General features: G+C 36.6%; 1 protein-coding gene across 1 annotated transcript in view; it reads right to left on the reverse strand.

Annotated features, from left to right (window-relative positions):
- Positions 1-8,580: 8,580 nt before the first annotated feature.
- Positions 8,581-16,407, reverse strand: part of urb1 (URB1 ribosome biogenesis homolog) — a 323,342-nt gene continuing 315,515 nt past the window's right edge. The window contains exon 39 of the mRNA XM_039744916.1: positions 8,581-9,959. Coding sequence (XP_039600850.1) covers positions 9,766-9,959 — 194 coding nt within the window. The 3' untranslated portion in view covers positions 8,581-9,765. The remainder of the gene's footprint in view (positions 9,960-16,407) is intronic.

Consider the following 16,407-nt stretch of genomic DNA (forward strand, 5'->3'; position numbering starts at 1 on the left):
AAATCGCTAGTGTCAGTTTTGTTGGTACTTTCGTCAAACGCCACGGAGTATGCAGTAGTAACAGAGCATGAATGTCATTCAATAACTCACCTGTTTTCTGTGCTATGGTGTTTGCTGATAAGGAGATATTTTGAACAAGCCCATCATTTCTGGACACAATATTTCCGCGACTTTTAACATATTTATTAAGAAACTGCCCTTCAGTGAATGGCTTCCCTGCCTCAGTGTTTAATTCACTTGCCACATAACTTGCTTCCACCGCACTATCAGCATCTTTCTTTCCTTTTAGAAAAAGACTTTGCTGTAATTTTATGCCTTTGTGTAGCTGTGTAGCTAGTTTTTCCCTCTCTTTTCCCTGATAATTATCATACTGTTCTCTGTGTTTAGTCGAGTAATGACGTTCGAGATTATATTCCTTCAAAACAGCAACTTTTTCTTTGCATATAAGACAGGTGGTATTTCCACTGAACTCCACAAAAAAATACTGTAAAGTCCATCTTTCATGAAATTGTCTTTGTTCAGCATCCACCTTCCTTTTTGATTTGGAGACATTTCTTTTTTTATTAACAAACAACCAAGCAAATGAATTCCAAAAAAAAATAACTTGCTTTCTTCTTAGCAAAAACTGCACATTTGCACCAAATGACAGAATTGAAATATTTATGTTAATTTAAAAATATTATTTTTAAACTAGTTTCGACTCAAACGAGTAAACGAAGGAAGTAGGCGGAAATAGTTAAACAAATTTACCGTTCGCAGGCTGGCTTGCATTATTTTGTTGACGTCATATATTGGCCAGTGGGAAGGGGATGGGGGTGCCGGAAACGGCCCACAGGCCAGGAGTTTGAGACCCCTTTCTTAGAGAGTCAAGGCTTGGGGGCTGTCAAAAGGCAGGGCTCATTGCGGCACTCCTTGTGTGATTTTCGGCTGTACAAAAATAAATTATATCGCATTGTATATCAAACCCAGCTTACTGACTCTGTGTTACCATGAGCAGGTTACTTCACATCCCTGTGTTGCAGTTGGAAAGACCAAAGAAATGTAACCAATGTGGTAAGTAGACTTGGATAAAAGCACCAGCTAAATAATTTGTCAGGTTTCAAAACTCAGCCTCGTGTTTTGGGGTGCAAGACAAGTGACTCACGCGTCACAAATTAAATGTACAGTTTGTGAAATAAATGGCTCATTAGACCACAGATGTTTAAGTGAAGTGGATGCCTTACTGAAAGACAATCATTACAGCAAATCATTATAGGCTATAATATAAATAATAATCTAACAATAACAAGGCACAAAAAAGACACAAACAGCAAAATAAACAACATGGGAAAAGGACGGGAGCACTTGGCATTAAGTGCAGATTTAATCAAAGTATAAGCATCCCTCAAATAGACTTTCAATAAAATTGGTGTTAAAACTCTGGAAATATTATCCTCTATTGTCCACCCCCACCTGTGACTTGACTTACAATGTTCATATTTGCTCCTGGCAAATTACAAAATGTTGTCCATAGTTGTTCTCTCATTGTAAAAATTCAGACATCATGCACCAATTAGTCTTGCAAGGCCAGATTGATTCACAAATGACAGTACATGGGGACAACCCATTAAAAAGCGTGTACTGGAGAGCAGCAAAATCCTGCTCTGCAAAGGCTTCATCCACAGAGCTTCCTCCTAAAACAACAGCCCCCAACTCCTCCAGTCCATGCATTGTAAACCATTGCCAGGGCATCAGGGAAAGAGCAAAAGATACTGAACAAAGGATATGATACTGAAGGAAAATAAAAAGGTAAAATTGCTGTTAACCACTCAGGAGGTCAGTAGAAGGAAGCTTAATAACTAATTACAGTGACAGTGGAGACCAACAGACGCACATGTAGACCACCACAGCTACTAGGCTCCAAACATTTGAGAAATGCCTCCGTTTGCCACAATATCTTTGTCATTTTAACAATTGCATCACAATGTTGCATAACCGCAGCAAACTGAGCTTAGCTAAGCATTGTGATCTTTGGATATATACTTCTTCATCTTTTCCATTTATTTCTTATTTTAAGATCATTACAAAATACAAATTGAAATAGTAGTAATTTTCATTGAGAATCTGACGGTAGATATAAGCAGGTATGTTCAGGTGAATTCTCTGTAAACAGCTACTCTCTGCTCTGTGTAATCCATAAAGACCCCCCAGCAAGATGAAAGAAAATTCAAATCCAGTATATAAAAGATTAATTCTAAAGGATATAGCTGTGTATTCAAAAAGGGCATTTAAGTAACTCTGGGAATAAATAAAGATAGAACTGACAACATTCAAGTCACAAAGCATGGAGTAAGACAATCCTGCTGCAGACTGGGGAGGCATAGTGCTGAATGACTTAAAGTCAGTTACTTTCCAAACCTGATCATGGTGATGGTCCAAGATCTGGAGGACACTGTGCAATGGACATTTGGGGTACAATCACTTAATTTATGATATTATTCTTCTGTGCAAAATATAAAAACAATGTTTTGCATTAAATGTTTAGTTTAGTAAAAGTTACATTTTTGTGCATGTTATATTTATTTTTATTGCCCAGAGCTGACAATGAGGTAACAGTGAATCTTCCACCTGAACATTGCATCTTTAGGCAGGGAATTTCTTGTTTTGTTAGGGTTTTACCTTACTGAAGAAAAAACACACAACATGCACGCACAGGGAGCACACTGAAACTTCACCCTAGACAATGAACAAACACCTTGTATAGCCTCCATTACCCCACTCTGTTGCACTAAAGCAAAACAAATAGCATGAAATAAAATATAAACGTATCATGCAATCTATACCTAAGAATGTGTATACTGTATATCTGTCTGACATTGTGCATTATACAAAGTCCTTGTATTATTATAGTTCCTTTGAAACTATACATTAATATAGTAGCTTTCATATTAGTTCATTGACTTAATTTTTTTTAGCACTTTATAAGCAGAACTTAAAGGTATGCGGACACATAATTACTCACATTTGTTTGCCCGGAGTTTTCGTTCATCCACAGGAGTTGGTTCCACATAGTCATAATAATATTCATATCCCCACACGTAACCTGGACTATTTGTTGAATTACTCCTTGTTTCATTAAACAATGACATCTAAGAGACACAAACAAGTTAATGTTACATTGATCATGAACTCAGTGAGCGTTCTGAGCTGCTCTCATAAAGTTAAGTAACATGTCAAGTCAGCCCAAGGCCATTCAACACAAGTCAAAAGTCACTGGATGAGCTAATGCTCATATCCAAGCAAATACTGGTCTCTTATTTTAAGCTAAACCACTGACTGTATCTTTTTTAATGTAAGCATTTATTCATTCAATCAGTTTGACAGCTCCGACCATATTTGGAATAATGTAATTTACCATATTAGAGGAACAAATAATGTCATTCCAATTTTAATAGGATTAAAAATCTGGATTATTTTTCAGTTCACATTGGTGTCTGTTAGAGATATGGGGGCGGGGAGGGGGGTCCTATTAGAAAAGTTCCCATATCTTTCAGCCACTATGCTTATGCTATGAAGGTGCTCTTCCCTTTTTTTTTTCTTTTTTTTTTTGGCTAAAGTGGACAGCAGAGTTTGGGCTACATTTAAGCCAATGGCAAGATGTCTGAAGAAGGGGACTGAGCTGCCTCAAAAGCTTGCATTTTGTAATATTTTTAGTTAGCCGATAAAAGTTGCTATTTTGCTTGACATCTCACTGCATCATCTTCTTAGAAAGTTCAAAATCAAGAGCTACCTAACCGAGCTCAACTTACTGTATGATTTATGCACCAGAAGCCATTTAAGCTAAATGTCACAGGTTATAGCAGAGATGTCCAAACAAGAATCCAGCATCTGGTCCAACTCTAGGATGGCCATATGGTGATGCCTTTTTCCATACTTGCTTTGAGTTCCTTTCCAAATCTAATACTTTTCACATGAAGAGCATGGCACAGGACGCACACAAAAAGAAAGGTGATTTGTTTTCAATCCTGTTCTTGTAAAATTGATCTATTGGTATGGAATGTTGTATGATTTCAATAAAATGAATTAAAAAAAAAAAAAAGGTAATGGATTAGTAATGACCCCGAGCATGACAGAATTCAACTATGCTCAAGTTAGAGCTCTTCATGGTTATTTTTTAAAATGTTTAAACCAATGGAGCTTTCCTCAGTTTGTAGTGGTATAGCCTAAAATTTACAGGCTAATTGCTTTACTGCTTGTGGTAGTTTAACTCTTAGTTAACAGTTTTGCTAGTAATTATAGTGTTATGTTTGTTCTACAATTGCAAATTTAAGTGTCATAAATGAATGAACCACACACACCTTTTCACCTTGATGCGGTTTTACTACTGACAAGTCAGAAGCAGCATTTAAAAGTAGGCTTTAAATATAAATAGAAGCTAGCATTAGAGAGCAGCTACATACTGAAGCAGCTTAGAAGTCTAAAGTGAAGGTGGCTCCTGATGTTAAACTATTTCATAGGTCATTTAGTATTTCTGTATTTGTGTTGGTGTAATTCACCGTGTGCCTCAAGGACAACTCACAAAGGAAAGTAACAAAAAGCAGGTTCTAAACAGAAATTAAATCCTTTGACGGCTAACTTTTTCAAACTGATTGGCTAATTATGACAAAAAAGATAAAAACCACAGGAAAAGTATTCAAAACCACCTTAGTGTTACATTACAAATTGTACTTTTGCTAAAATTAATTTGCCACAACTTAGAAAAGTGACCTCCAAACCATGAATATATTACAAAAGTGAGACAGGGACACTTACAAGTGTAGCAATAAACACTTAGACATGGAAGAAAAATTACACACACCCTGTAGATTTCTGACATTCCAATGTCATTTACCTTTATTGACCCTGGTCAATATGAAGTATTCCATCCAACCATTTTCTAACCCGCTGAATCCGAATACAGGGTCATGGGTGGCTGCTGGAGCCAATCCCAGCCAACACAAGGCACAAGGCAGGAACCAATCCTGGGCAGGGTGCCAACCCACCGCAGCACACACTAAGGCCAATTTAGAATCGCCAATCCACCTAGCCTGCATGTCTTTGGATTGTGGGAGGAAACTGGAGCGCCCGGAGGAAACCCACGCAGACACGGGGAGAACATGCAAACTCCACGCAGGGAGGACCCAGGAAGCGAACCCAGGTCTCCTAACTGCGAGGCAGCAGCGCTACCACTGCGCCACCGAGCCGTCTATATGAAGAATTGCCTAAATTGCAGCACAACAGAATAGATATTCAATATAAAACATTACAGAGAGAAAAATAAAAAAAATTAATTAAGTAGTAACAGGCAAAGGAAGCACTGGAATTTTCATATTCAGCCAAACCAGCATGACTATATTGTCTAGATTTTGGTGGTTAGCTGCAGAGATGGCCATGAAAAAAAAGTCATATATTTTCAACAAAGTTCAAGGTGCAATTCCACTTATGCGAGTACTACATGCTCAAAAGAAACTGCACATTGATGGATGACAATCACGTGGCCACATGCAGGTTAGGGCATTTGTGCCTTAGATTTCCTTTACACAACACTTTTTATTGGCATTTGAATTTCCTTATCAACGTATAACCCAAAAGTTTTTTTCCAAGTCTGCACTGATGGTTCCACTTTGGCTTCTATTCCATAATTTATAAGATTGGGCACTTGACAAAGTGTTACTTATATCTGACTGTTCTTTATCCCCAAAGTCCTTCCGTCCCAGAAACAAATATATTCTGAAATAAATAATGACAAGACAGACATCAACACAAAATTACGTAATTGAATGGAACATGCACTTACACTTATCTTATTAAGTTACATATTAACTTAAATATTTGGACAGAGACAACTTTTTTCTCATTTTGGTTCTGTACATTACCACAATGAATTTTAAATGAAACAACTCAGATGCAGTTGAACTGCAGACTTTCAGCTTTAATTCAGTGAGTTGAAAAAAAGATTGCATAAAAATGTGAGTCAACTAAAGCATTTTTTTTAACACAATCCTTTTATTTTAGGGCCTCAAAAGTAATTGGACAATTGACTCAAAGGCTATTTCATGAGCAGGTGTGGGCAAGTCCGTCGATAAAAGGCCTGGAGTTGATTTGAGGTGTGGTGCTTGCATGTGGAAGATTTTGCTGTGAACAGACAAAATGCGGTCAAAGGGGCTCTCCATGCAGGTGAAAGAAGTCATCCTTAAGCTGCGAAAACAGAAAAAAACCCATCCGAGAAATTGCTACAATACGACTAGCAAAATCTACAGTTTGGTGCATCCTGAGAAAGAAAGCAAGCACTGGTGAACTCAGCAACGCAAAAAGACCTGGACGTCCACGGAAGACAACAGTGGTGGATGATCGCAGAATTATTTCCATGGTGAAGAGAAACCCCTTCACAACAGCCAACCAAGTGAACAACACTCTCCAGGGGGTAGGCGTATCGATATCCAAGTCTACCATAAAGAGAAGACTGCATGAAAGTCAACACAGAGGGTGCACTGCAAGGTGCAAGCCACTCATAAGCCTCAAGAATAGAAAGGCTAGATTGGACTTTGCTAAAGAACATCTAAAAAAAGCCAGCACAGTTCTGGAAAAACATTCTTTGGACAGATGAAACCAAGATAAGCCTCTACCAGAATGATGGCAAGAAAAAAGTATGGAGAAGGCGTGGAACAGCTCATTATCCAAAGCATACCACATCATCTGTAAAACACGGTGGAGGCAGTGTGATGGCTTGGGGGTGCATAGCTGCCAGTGGCACTGGGACACTAGTGTTTATTGATGATGTGACACAGGACAGAAGCAGCTGAATTAATTCCGAGGTGTTCAGAAACATACTGTCTGCTCAAATCCAGCTAAATGCAGTCAAATTGATTGGGCGGTGTTTCATGATACAGATGGACAATGACCCAAAACATATAGCCAAAGCAAACCAGGAGTTTATAAAGCAAAGAAGTGGAAAATTCTTTAATGGCCAAGTCAGTCACCTGATCTTAACCCAACTGAGCATGCATTTCACTTGTTGAAGACTAAACTTTGGACAGAAAGGCCCACAAACAAACAGCAACTGAAAGCTGCTGCAGTAAAGGCCTGGCAGAACATCTCAGCATCTGGTCATGTCCATGAGTTCAAGACTTCAGGCTGTCATTGTTAGCAAAAGGTTTTCAACCAAGTATTTGAAATTAACATTTTATTTCCAGTTATTTAATTTGTCCAGTTACTTTTGAGCCCCAACAAGTTTTGTTTTTAAAAAAAAAAAACTTTAGTTCCCTCACATTTTTATGCAATCATTTTGTTCAACCCACTAAATTAAAGATGAAAGTCTGCATTTCAACTGCATCTGGTTTGTTTCATTTAAAATTGATTATGGTAATGTACAGAACTAAAATTAGAAAAAAGTTGTCTCTGTCTAAATATTTATGAACCTAACTGTATCTTACTGCTTACACTTATCTTTGCAGCCACAACAGGACTTCAAAGTAACATTACAGTACATATTAATTTATCACCACTGGCAATTTAAATATTTTTTTCTGCCTGGCCTACTAGAAAAGAGCCAAACATGCTCGGAAACTAAACATTCAGAGTGTCTGTCATGCATCTATCATTGTATCATTAAACTGCAAGGTGAGAAAAGAGCAGCACATCCAAGCATCTGTGGTTGACTTACTATATGTTATTTCTTAAATTGTTGGAGCAGTTTGAATGCCTAATAACTTTATATAACTTTTACATTTTTTAAATAAAACTTTCAAATGGCGATTCTAAATTGGCCCTAGTGTGTGCTTGGTGTGTAGGTGTGTTTGTGTGTGTCCTGCGGTGGGTTGGCACCCTGCCCAGGATGGGTTCCTGCCTTGTGCCCTGTGTTGGCTGAGATTGGCTCCAGCAGACCCCTGTGATCCTGTGTTCGGATTCAGCGGGTTGGAAAATGGATGGATGGATGATTAAAATGTAAATTAGCCAATACCTTCAGTAAACAAAATGTAAGCTACATCTTCTTTTTGGAAGATAAATAGCAGCTTTGCATAAGCCACTGCTGTTGTACCCACTTCAGTTTTTTTTTCCTTTCAAATTAGTTAGTTCCATGTGTTTGAAAAAGTTGAACAGTTCAGTTGACAAAATTATATTGGTGCTTTATGATACAAAAGGTGCACCTTTTTACTTATAAGTCACTATGATATCACTGCTGCAATTTTCTAAGTGAAAGCTAAAATGAAAAAATATTTTGTTAAGTATGTGTTCAATTAGATGGGGACACAGCTTAAACTCTGAGACAAACTGTCTATGTTTTCTATACAATATTGTGCAATCTTCTTAGCTGTACTGTAAAGATGATCAACTATCTGTTCTTTGGCACTGAGCATCACCTCTAGTGGAAAGTTTGTACAAGTTCTAACTTTTGCAAATGGCTATGAGCAAGTTACACTGGAATGTGGATTTTTACATGCCATTGATTAGAACAAATGAGAAGCACATTTTATTCTGATAGGAACATTACACAGAGTATTTAACAGATTGGCTGATATTATCACTACTTCCATAAAAGACAGAAAGACTTTATTTATGGTTTTTAGTGCAAGTTTAATTAAAAGATAATGAGTTACCACTTGTCATAGTTACATTTTATACTTTTCAATATAAAAATAATACAGAATACCTTTTTGAAACAACCAAAGATATTTAGTATCTATACTAAGCAATGAATTTTTTTTTTTCACTGAAGCTGCCGAGTTTCACTTCTTGCAAATTTATAAACAACCATTTTATTACTCACCAATCAGCACTACAGCACTTACAAATTAAGGGAAAAAGCTTTGGAAGTCTGGTCAAATGCAGTCAAAGAAACAGATGCATATGCTAAAAGCCAAACTTTACTCAAACAGTGATTACATAAAAAAAAATAAAACTACTTCTAGGTTTTCTCTGATGTTTGGTGTTAGTAAGTGAGTTCAAGGCAGTAATTAAACATAACAAATTTATTTTTTCAATTACTTTTTAGCATTTTAAAATGACAATTTTTTTGTACTTCTTAAGTTATTTACATTATGTCAATGAACATTTTCCCATGGATGAAGTTCCTACCTACAGCTTTCACCTAAAATTATTGGGAATGTTTCTTATAAAGACTTGCAGTAAGTTTGAAAGCCATCAACAAAACTTCTCTTGATGAGCTGTTTTCTCTGGGTGCTAAGTTCCTATTTGAAGTACGTGTGTGTGTACAAAATCCTCTCTCAATCTGAGGTTTATTCAGGTTTCTGTACCTTTTCTAGTTTTCTTCGGCATCAACTATTTTGATCCAATGAGAAGATAATATTACACTGTTATAAAACTGTAATTATAAAGCATATGGAGTGGGACTGTGTAATATATGATTAGAAAATCTAGCTAACAGACTGATTCTTGTGTATTAGAATCTCTTTAATAATGTAACTAATTGGCTTTCATTGTGTGAATTCTAATAATTTAGTCCCTTAGGCCAGCTAATCTAAATGACAGTAATAAAAAATAGGAGCTGCTTCATGATTTTACAGTATACAGATCAGGCTTTATTTATTGTTGTTTCCCTAGGGTTGTTTGTTGATTGCTTATAACATCTGCAATACTACTTCAGATTTCACACTGACAGAAAGATAAATATTAACCTGTGCAAATACATACTGGAAGTCACAGTTAATGTACTGTAGCAAAGCTGATAGATGTCCACAGAATTTAAATAATTTACAGTTACACATTAAGTCATATGTTTCATTCCATTTAGCATTTGTTCAGAACTGAAGACAACTCTTTACAGACTGTGAAGAAATCCCCAGGTGTTTTATCTTTCTTCTTTTTAGGGATCTTTTCAGCTGCTTCCATTAATAATGTAATATAGTTCAGGAAGATGTCATGATGTTTTGCTGCAAACCACATAACATGAATGTATAATGAAAGCAGTGTCAAGTATCCATCTACAAAAAAAAACATAAATATATCAGAAAAAAATCAACTCACATTTAGCAGAAAACCTTTCACAACAAAAATTAAATAACAACATTGCATAGAAAAAGTTTTCCTAGATACAGTAGTTCTTTCCAATGTGAATGCAGAATATGTCAATAATACATTCTTAAAATTGCACTTTAAGCACATCTGTACATTTAACATCCACTTAATTTCGCACTTCTGTCAAAATTTGTAACAGGTTTATATACGGTACAACCTTCAAAGCAAAATTGCTTAATTTCACTTGCAGAAGACCATTACATAATTGCTTGCAAAGTTTCTAGATGGAACCACAACGCAGGATCCAGTTGGCAATCTGCTTCACCGTGGTTCTTGCAGCGGTAAGAGTCCTCCTAATAAAAGGATCTCACATGAAAGCTAGAAGATGCAGATTATGCGGTCTCTCCAACTCTCTCTTGTCAATTTAACCATTGAAATCTGAAGGCGGCAGGAAAAGACTGATTCAAAAGCAATTCTTAGTACGCATTTGCACTTGCTGTACCAAGATTGATTTGTCCTACTGCATTTCAAGTCGTCTCACCAAATGACTCCAACCAGCATTTACCCATCAATCCACCCTCATTAACCCATAATGACAAAGTGAAAATGTGTTTTTCGGAAGGGTTCGCAAATTTATTAAAAGTAATAAGTAAAAGTATTGAATTCAATACTCTGCCCCTTCAGCAGAAATTACAACTTCATATCTTTTTGGGCAAGGTTACAAGATTTGCATACCTGGATTTGAGCAGTTTAAACTATTTTTCCTGGCAGATCCTATAAATCTTTGCTAAACTGGATGGGAAGCATACTGTATGTTAACTGCCATCTTTGGGTCTCTCCAAACATGGTCTGTGGGCTTAAGTCTGAGCTTTGGCTGGGCTACCCAAACACAGACAGAAATTAATCCCAAAGCCACTCCAGCATTGTTTTGGCTGTATGCCTCGGGTCATTGTTGCACTGAAAGGTGGACCATCACCCCATGTTCTCCCTGTGTCTGCATGGGTTTCCTCCGGGTGCTCCGGGTTTTCTCCCACAGTCCAGTCAGGCTAGGTGGATTGGTGATCTTAAATTGTCCCTAGTGTGTGCTTGGGGTGTGTGTGTGTGTGTGTGTGTGTGTGTGTGTGTGCGCGCGTGCCCTGCGGTGGGCTGGCACCCTGCCCGGGGATTTGTTCCTGCCTTCCGCCCTGTGCTGGCTGAGATTAGCTCCAGCAGACCCCCATGACCCTGTGTCCTAATAGTCGGTTGGAAAATGACTGACTGACAATACTTACACCTATTTCATACCACAGCAAAAACTGAAATCCCCCTTACATTATTCAAGTCAACAATATTGCACCTCTTTTGTAATTGTATTTATATATTTTTTTTAATAGTGGTATATCCATTAAGTAAAGTTGTACTTGCATTCATAAATATCAAAATATAACTCCCTATAACTACCTGCTTTTTTTTTTATATTCTCATTCTAAATTTGTTCTTTGACATTCTTTCCTGTAACTAAAAAATACTGATTAAAAACAATACTAAAAATAAATATTCAAAACATTACAGTACCAGCAATGTTGAATTAGTTAATTCAAGATAATTCAGGATATTTTCATTTAAATAAACTGTTTAAAGCTGTTTTGTAATAACATGTCTTCTGATTTATCGGATAATTGCTCTATTAGGTTTGTTACATTTTTGAATGTAGGAATTATATTTGCATCATGTACTAAAGAGTAATACTTAACAGATATGTGAAATTCATTAAAATGTTAAATTGCAGACTCCAATTGCTTTAATTGTCCCAATCTGCCCCTCGTTTTTTCTTGTCAGTTTTACATTAATCCAGTATTTCAAAACTTTTCTAAATATCATACTCGAGGGACAAACTTTATTACTGCCTTTGTACATCCAGAAATACAAGAATAAGTGGACTGACATTACTTGTAGTCAATAAATCTTAGCCATTCAAAAATATAACATACAGTACAGTTTGTGCTTTTACTGTGTTTGTCACATTCTAGCGGTTAAGTTCAAGAACATTAGTTTGCCTTCAAAACAAGTTACACAAACTCATGTTTGCACATGAAGTATGTCGTTTTGGCAATTCTAACTGCATGCCTTGGCAAGTATGCGTTTGTACTAACAAACTTCATATCATACATCATTTTTGAGGCCACATCTGGAATATTGTATACAGTTTTGATATCCAAATTACAGTACAGACGTATCAGTCCAAAAAACAGTTACTATACATATTACTTATTTCATATCTATTTGCTATGAAGAAAGACTGTATGAAATAAATCTTGCTATTTTTATTTTTTATTTTATTGTAGTCATTCCATACAAATAAATCAATTTTTACAAAAAAAACAGGATGAAAACAACTTAACCCCCAACCCTAAGAAAGGGAGCATGGCCAACGGAGTAAAACTTAAAGCTTGTAAACGTACCTACATTGATTAGTTTAAAAGGGCAATAGAGATGAATGGAGAAGAAAAAGAAATGCGGAAAGAATTGCTTCCTCGGTGCTTTAAGAGCTTATTCTAAAATATTATTGATTAGATCCTGGCAGGTTTTGAAAAAATTCTGTACCGATCCTCTAACTGAGAATTTGATTTTTTCCAATTTCAAATAGTATAAAACATTGGTTTCCCACTGACTTAAAAGAGGAAAGTTAGGATTCTTCCAGTTTAGCAAAATAAGTCTACCAACAGTGTAGTGAATGCAATCAGTTTGTTTGTCCTTCTCCACTTTAAGCCCATCTGGAAGAACACCAAACACAGCTGTTAATGGGTTAGGAGGGATTGTGACAACAAGGCTGTCTGAAAGGCACTTAAAAATGTTGGTCCAAAATGATTTTCATTTGCTGCAGCCCCAAAACATGTGACCCAGTGAGGCTGGGACTTGATTGCAGCGTCCGCAGGTTGGATATTGACCTGGGAACATTTTGGACAGTTTTAAGTGAGACAGATGTGCTCGATATATAATTTTGAGTTGAATAATTCCATGCTTTGCGCATATGGAGCTCGAGTGAATTCTCTGCTACCTTCCACTCCTTTTCTGATATATTGATTAAAAGATCTATTTTTCCATTGTCCTCTTGGATCTTTGAAAGGGAGGGACTGTAAAATAATTTTATATATTGCAGAGATGGTGTCCAAGTCCTCGAAACTGAGCAATATTTTTTCCAGCATGGAGGAGGGTGCAAGATGAGGAAAATGGCAGGTTCTGTTTAACAAAGTTCCTAATTTGAAGATAGTGAAAGAAATGTGTAGCTGGAAAGTTAAATTTGGAATGTAATTGTTCATAGGATGCAAAGATGTTGTCTATATAAAGATCTCTAAGCAATTAATCCCAAATCTTTTCCAGATATTAAAAACTGCATATGTTTGCGAGGGTTGAAAGAGGTGGTTCTCTTGCAGAGGTGCCACAGATAAAAGCTTCTCCATCTTAAAATGCTTTCTACATTGGTTCCATATTCTGAGTGAGTGAAGCACTAATGGCGATAACTTACATTTGTTGGGGCACAGAGCAGGGAATATAAAGAAGTACTGCAGGATTTTACTTCTATTGCGGACCAAGCCTGTGTATGTTCATCTGTTTGTGTCCAGGTTTTTATAGCTTGTATGTTTGCTGCCCAGTAATAAAACTGAAAGTTAGGTAGAGCCATGCCACCTTCTGCCTTAGGTCTTTGTAGGGTCGCTCTTTGGATATGTGGATGTTTTGAGTTCCAAATAAATGAGGTTATTGTTGAATCTAATTGCTTAAAAAATGATTTATTGATGTATATTGGAATGTTTTGAAATAAAAAAGAAGCTTAGGAAGAATATTCATCTTAACAATGTTAATTCTTCCAGCTAGAGTGAGATGAAGGGTTGACCATCTATGCAAGTCTTGCTTAATTTTTTCCATACAGATGTCAAAATTTTGTTGATAAAGAGCTTTGTGTTTACTTGTGATGTTTACCCTTAGGTATTTAAGCTGATCTGCAATGATAAAAGGTAGGGTGTCCAATCTAATATTATATGCTTGAGAATTCACTGGAAAGAGTACACTTTTATTCAAATTAATTCTGAGACCAGAGATCTTTTGAAATTCTGTGAGTGCTGTTAAGACTGCAGGCACAGAATTTTGTGGGTCTGATATATACAGTACCATATCATCTGCATATAGAGAAATTTTCTGTTCCAGTCCTTCTCTGATAATCCTCTTTATCTGATAAGTGTTTCGACAGTGAACCACCAGTGGTTCAATGGTGATTGCAAATAGCAGTGGTGACAAGGGCATCCTTGTCTGGTACCACGTTCTAGTTTAAAGTAGTCTGAACAAATGTTGTTAATACAAACTGAAGCTTCTGGATTGGTATACAGTAGTTTGATCCATGCACAAATGTTCGGGCCAAACCCAAATTTCTCTAATGTAGTGAAAAGGTATTTCCATTCAATCATGTCAAATGCTTTATCTGCATCCAATGATAATAATATTTCTGGGGTGTTTGACTTTACTGGTGAGTATATTACATTAAACAGGCGTCGAAGATTTGAAGATAAGTGTCGACCCTTGATAAATCCAGTTTGATCTTGTGATATTACTGAAGGCAGCACTTTCTCCATCCTTCTAGCTATGATTTTTGAGAGTATTTTAACATCATTATTCAAAAGTGAAATTGGTCTGTATGATGCACATTGTAATAAGTCCTTATTTTGTTTAGGAAAGATGGTGATTAATGCTTGGCGAAAAGTTTGAGGTACAATTTGATGGTCTCTAGTTTCTTTAAATGTTGCTAATAAAAGGGGAGCTAGCTGAGTGGAGAACTTCTTATAAAATTCAACAGGGTTTCCTGCCTTGAAGTGACTTTATAGCATCTAGTATTTCTGATAGCGCCAAAGGTTTATTGAGTTTCTCCGCACTAAAAGTGTCTATTTGTGGTATCTGTAATGTATCCAGAAATGCATTAGATTGTGTGTTGTCTTCTTTAAACTCAGTAGAATATAAGGATTTATAGTAGTCTCTAAATGTGTACATTATGTTTTTATGGTCAATGATTTCATCTCCGTTTGTGTTGTTGATTGCTGGGATTGTATTGCAAACTTCTTGCTTATGGATTTGTTGAGCTAAAAGCTTATTAGCTTTCTCTCGTGTTCATAGTAATGATGTCTGATTTATAAATTAGTTGTTCAGTTTCTTTAGTTGTCAGGAGGTTGAGTTCTAAATGCAGAGCCTGACTTTTCCTATGTAGAGCCTCGCTTAGGTGCCTGGCATGTTCTTCATCTATTTTAGTAATTTTGCCTCTTAGCTCTGATACTTTCTTGGCTTCTAACTTATTCTGTGGGAAAGATATGAAATAATCTGTCCTCTTAAGAAGGCCTTAGAGTTTCCCAGAGTATTCCTGCAGAACCTCTGAGGATGTATTTGTCTGTAGGAAGAAACTGATTTGTTTGGATATGAATTCTGTACAGTTCTCGTCTGGTAATAGAAGCGGGTTAAGATGCCATCTGCGAGGTGAGAGTGTTGGGCATAATGACTTTAGCTCCAAGATCAGAGGTGCATGGTTGGAGATAACAATAGCGTTGTACTTGCAAGATTTAATCGTAGGCAATAAATTATTATCTATAAAGAAATAATCAATTCTTGAGTAGCAATGATGTACTGGTGAGTAGAAAGAATATGTTCTTGAGTTTGGGTTTAGAAACCTCCAGGGGTCTGATAAATTGTGGTCAGTTACAAACTGTGTAATTGTCTTAGCTGTGTTAGATGTTATCCCCCTGTGACAGGAGTCCTACCTAAAAGTGGGTTTAAAACACAAGTCCCCAGCCATTATAATTTTATAAGTGTTTTGCATGAATTCCTTATCATTAATATTAGGTGCATAAACATTTATCAAAATCACTTTACAATTAAATAAGTTGTCCATGACAATCATATATCTTCCATCAGGATCAGGTACTACATCTGATGCTACAAATTAGACTGTTCTATGTATGAAAATTCCCACTCCTCTAGTTTTCTTTGTAAAGCTAGAATGGAACATTTGGCCAGTCCAGTCTTTTTGCAGCCGGAACTGATCCTTGCTCTGATCCTCGCCTATAAAAACTATTTTAGCTTTTAAACCTGTTAGGTGAGAGAATACTTTCTTTCTCTTTAATTCGTGATTCAGGCCTTTAACATTCCAGTTCACATAGTTAACTGTCCAATCATGGAGACATTGATTCTGAGTTTTTGATGTCATTTTATAGTCTTAACTGGAAGTGAGACAGCTTTAACCTTAATTTCCAATTTCCCCACAAGCTATTGCCATGCAGCCTATTATGTTGATAGTTGTAATTATAAGGGTTAAAAGGATAGATTAGATATAGCTTGCTCTCTTTCTCTTCCTCCCTTATCCCCCCACGTGAGGCTGGACCCCACTTCACAGAGTCCCGG

The sequence above is a fragment of the Polypterus senegalus genome, chromosome 2 (assembly GCF_016835505.1).
Source record: "Polypterus senegalus isolate Bchr_013 chromosome 2, ASM1683550v1, whole genome shotgun sequence".
Lineage (NCBI taxonomy): Eukaryota > Metazoa > Chordata > Cladistia > Polypteriformes > Polypteridae > Polypterus > Polypterus senegalus.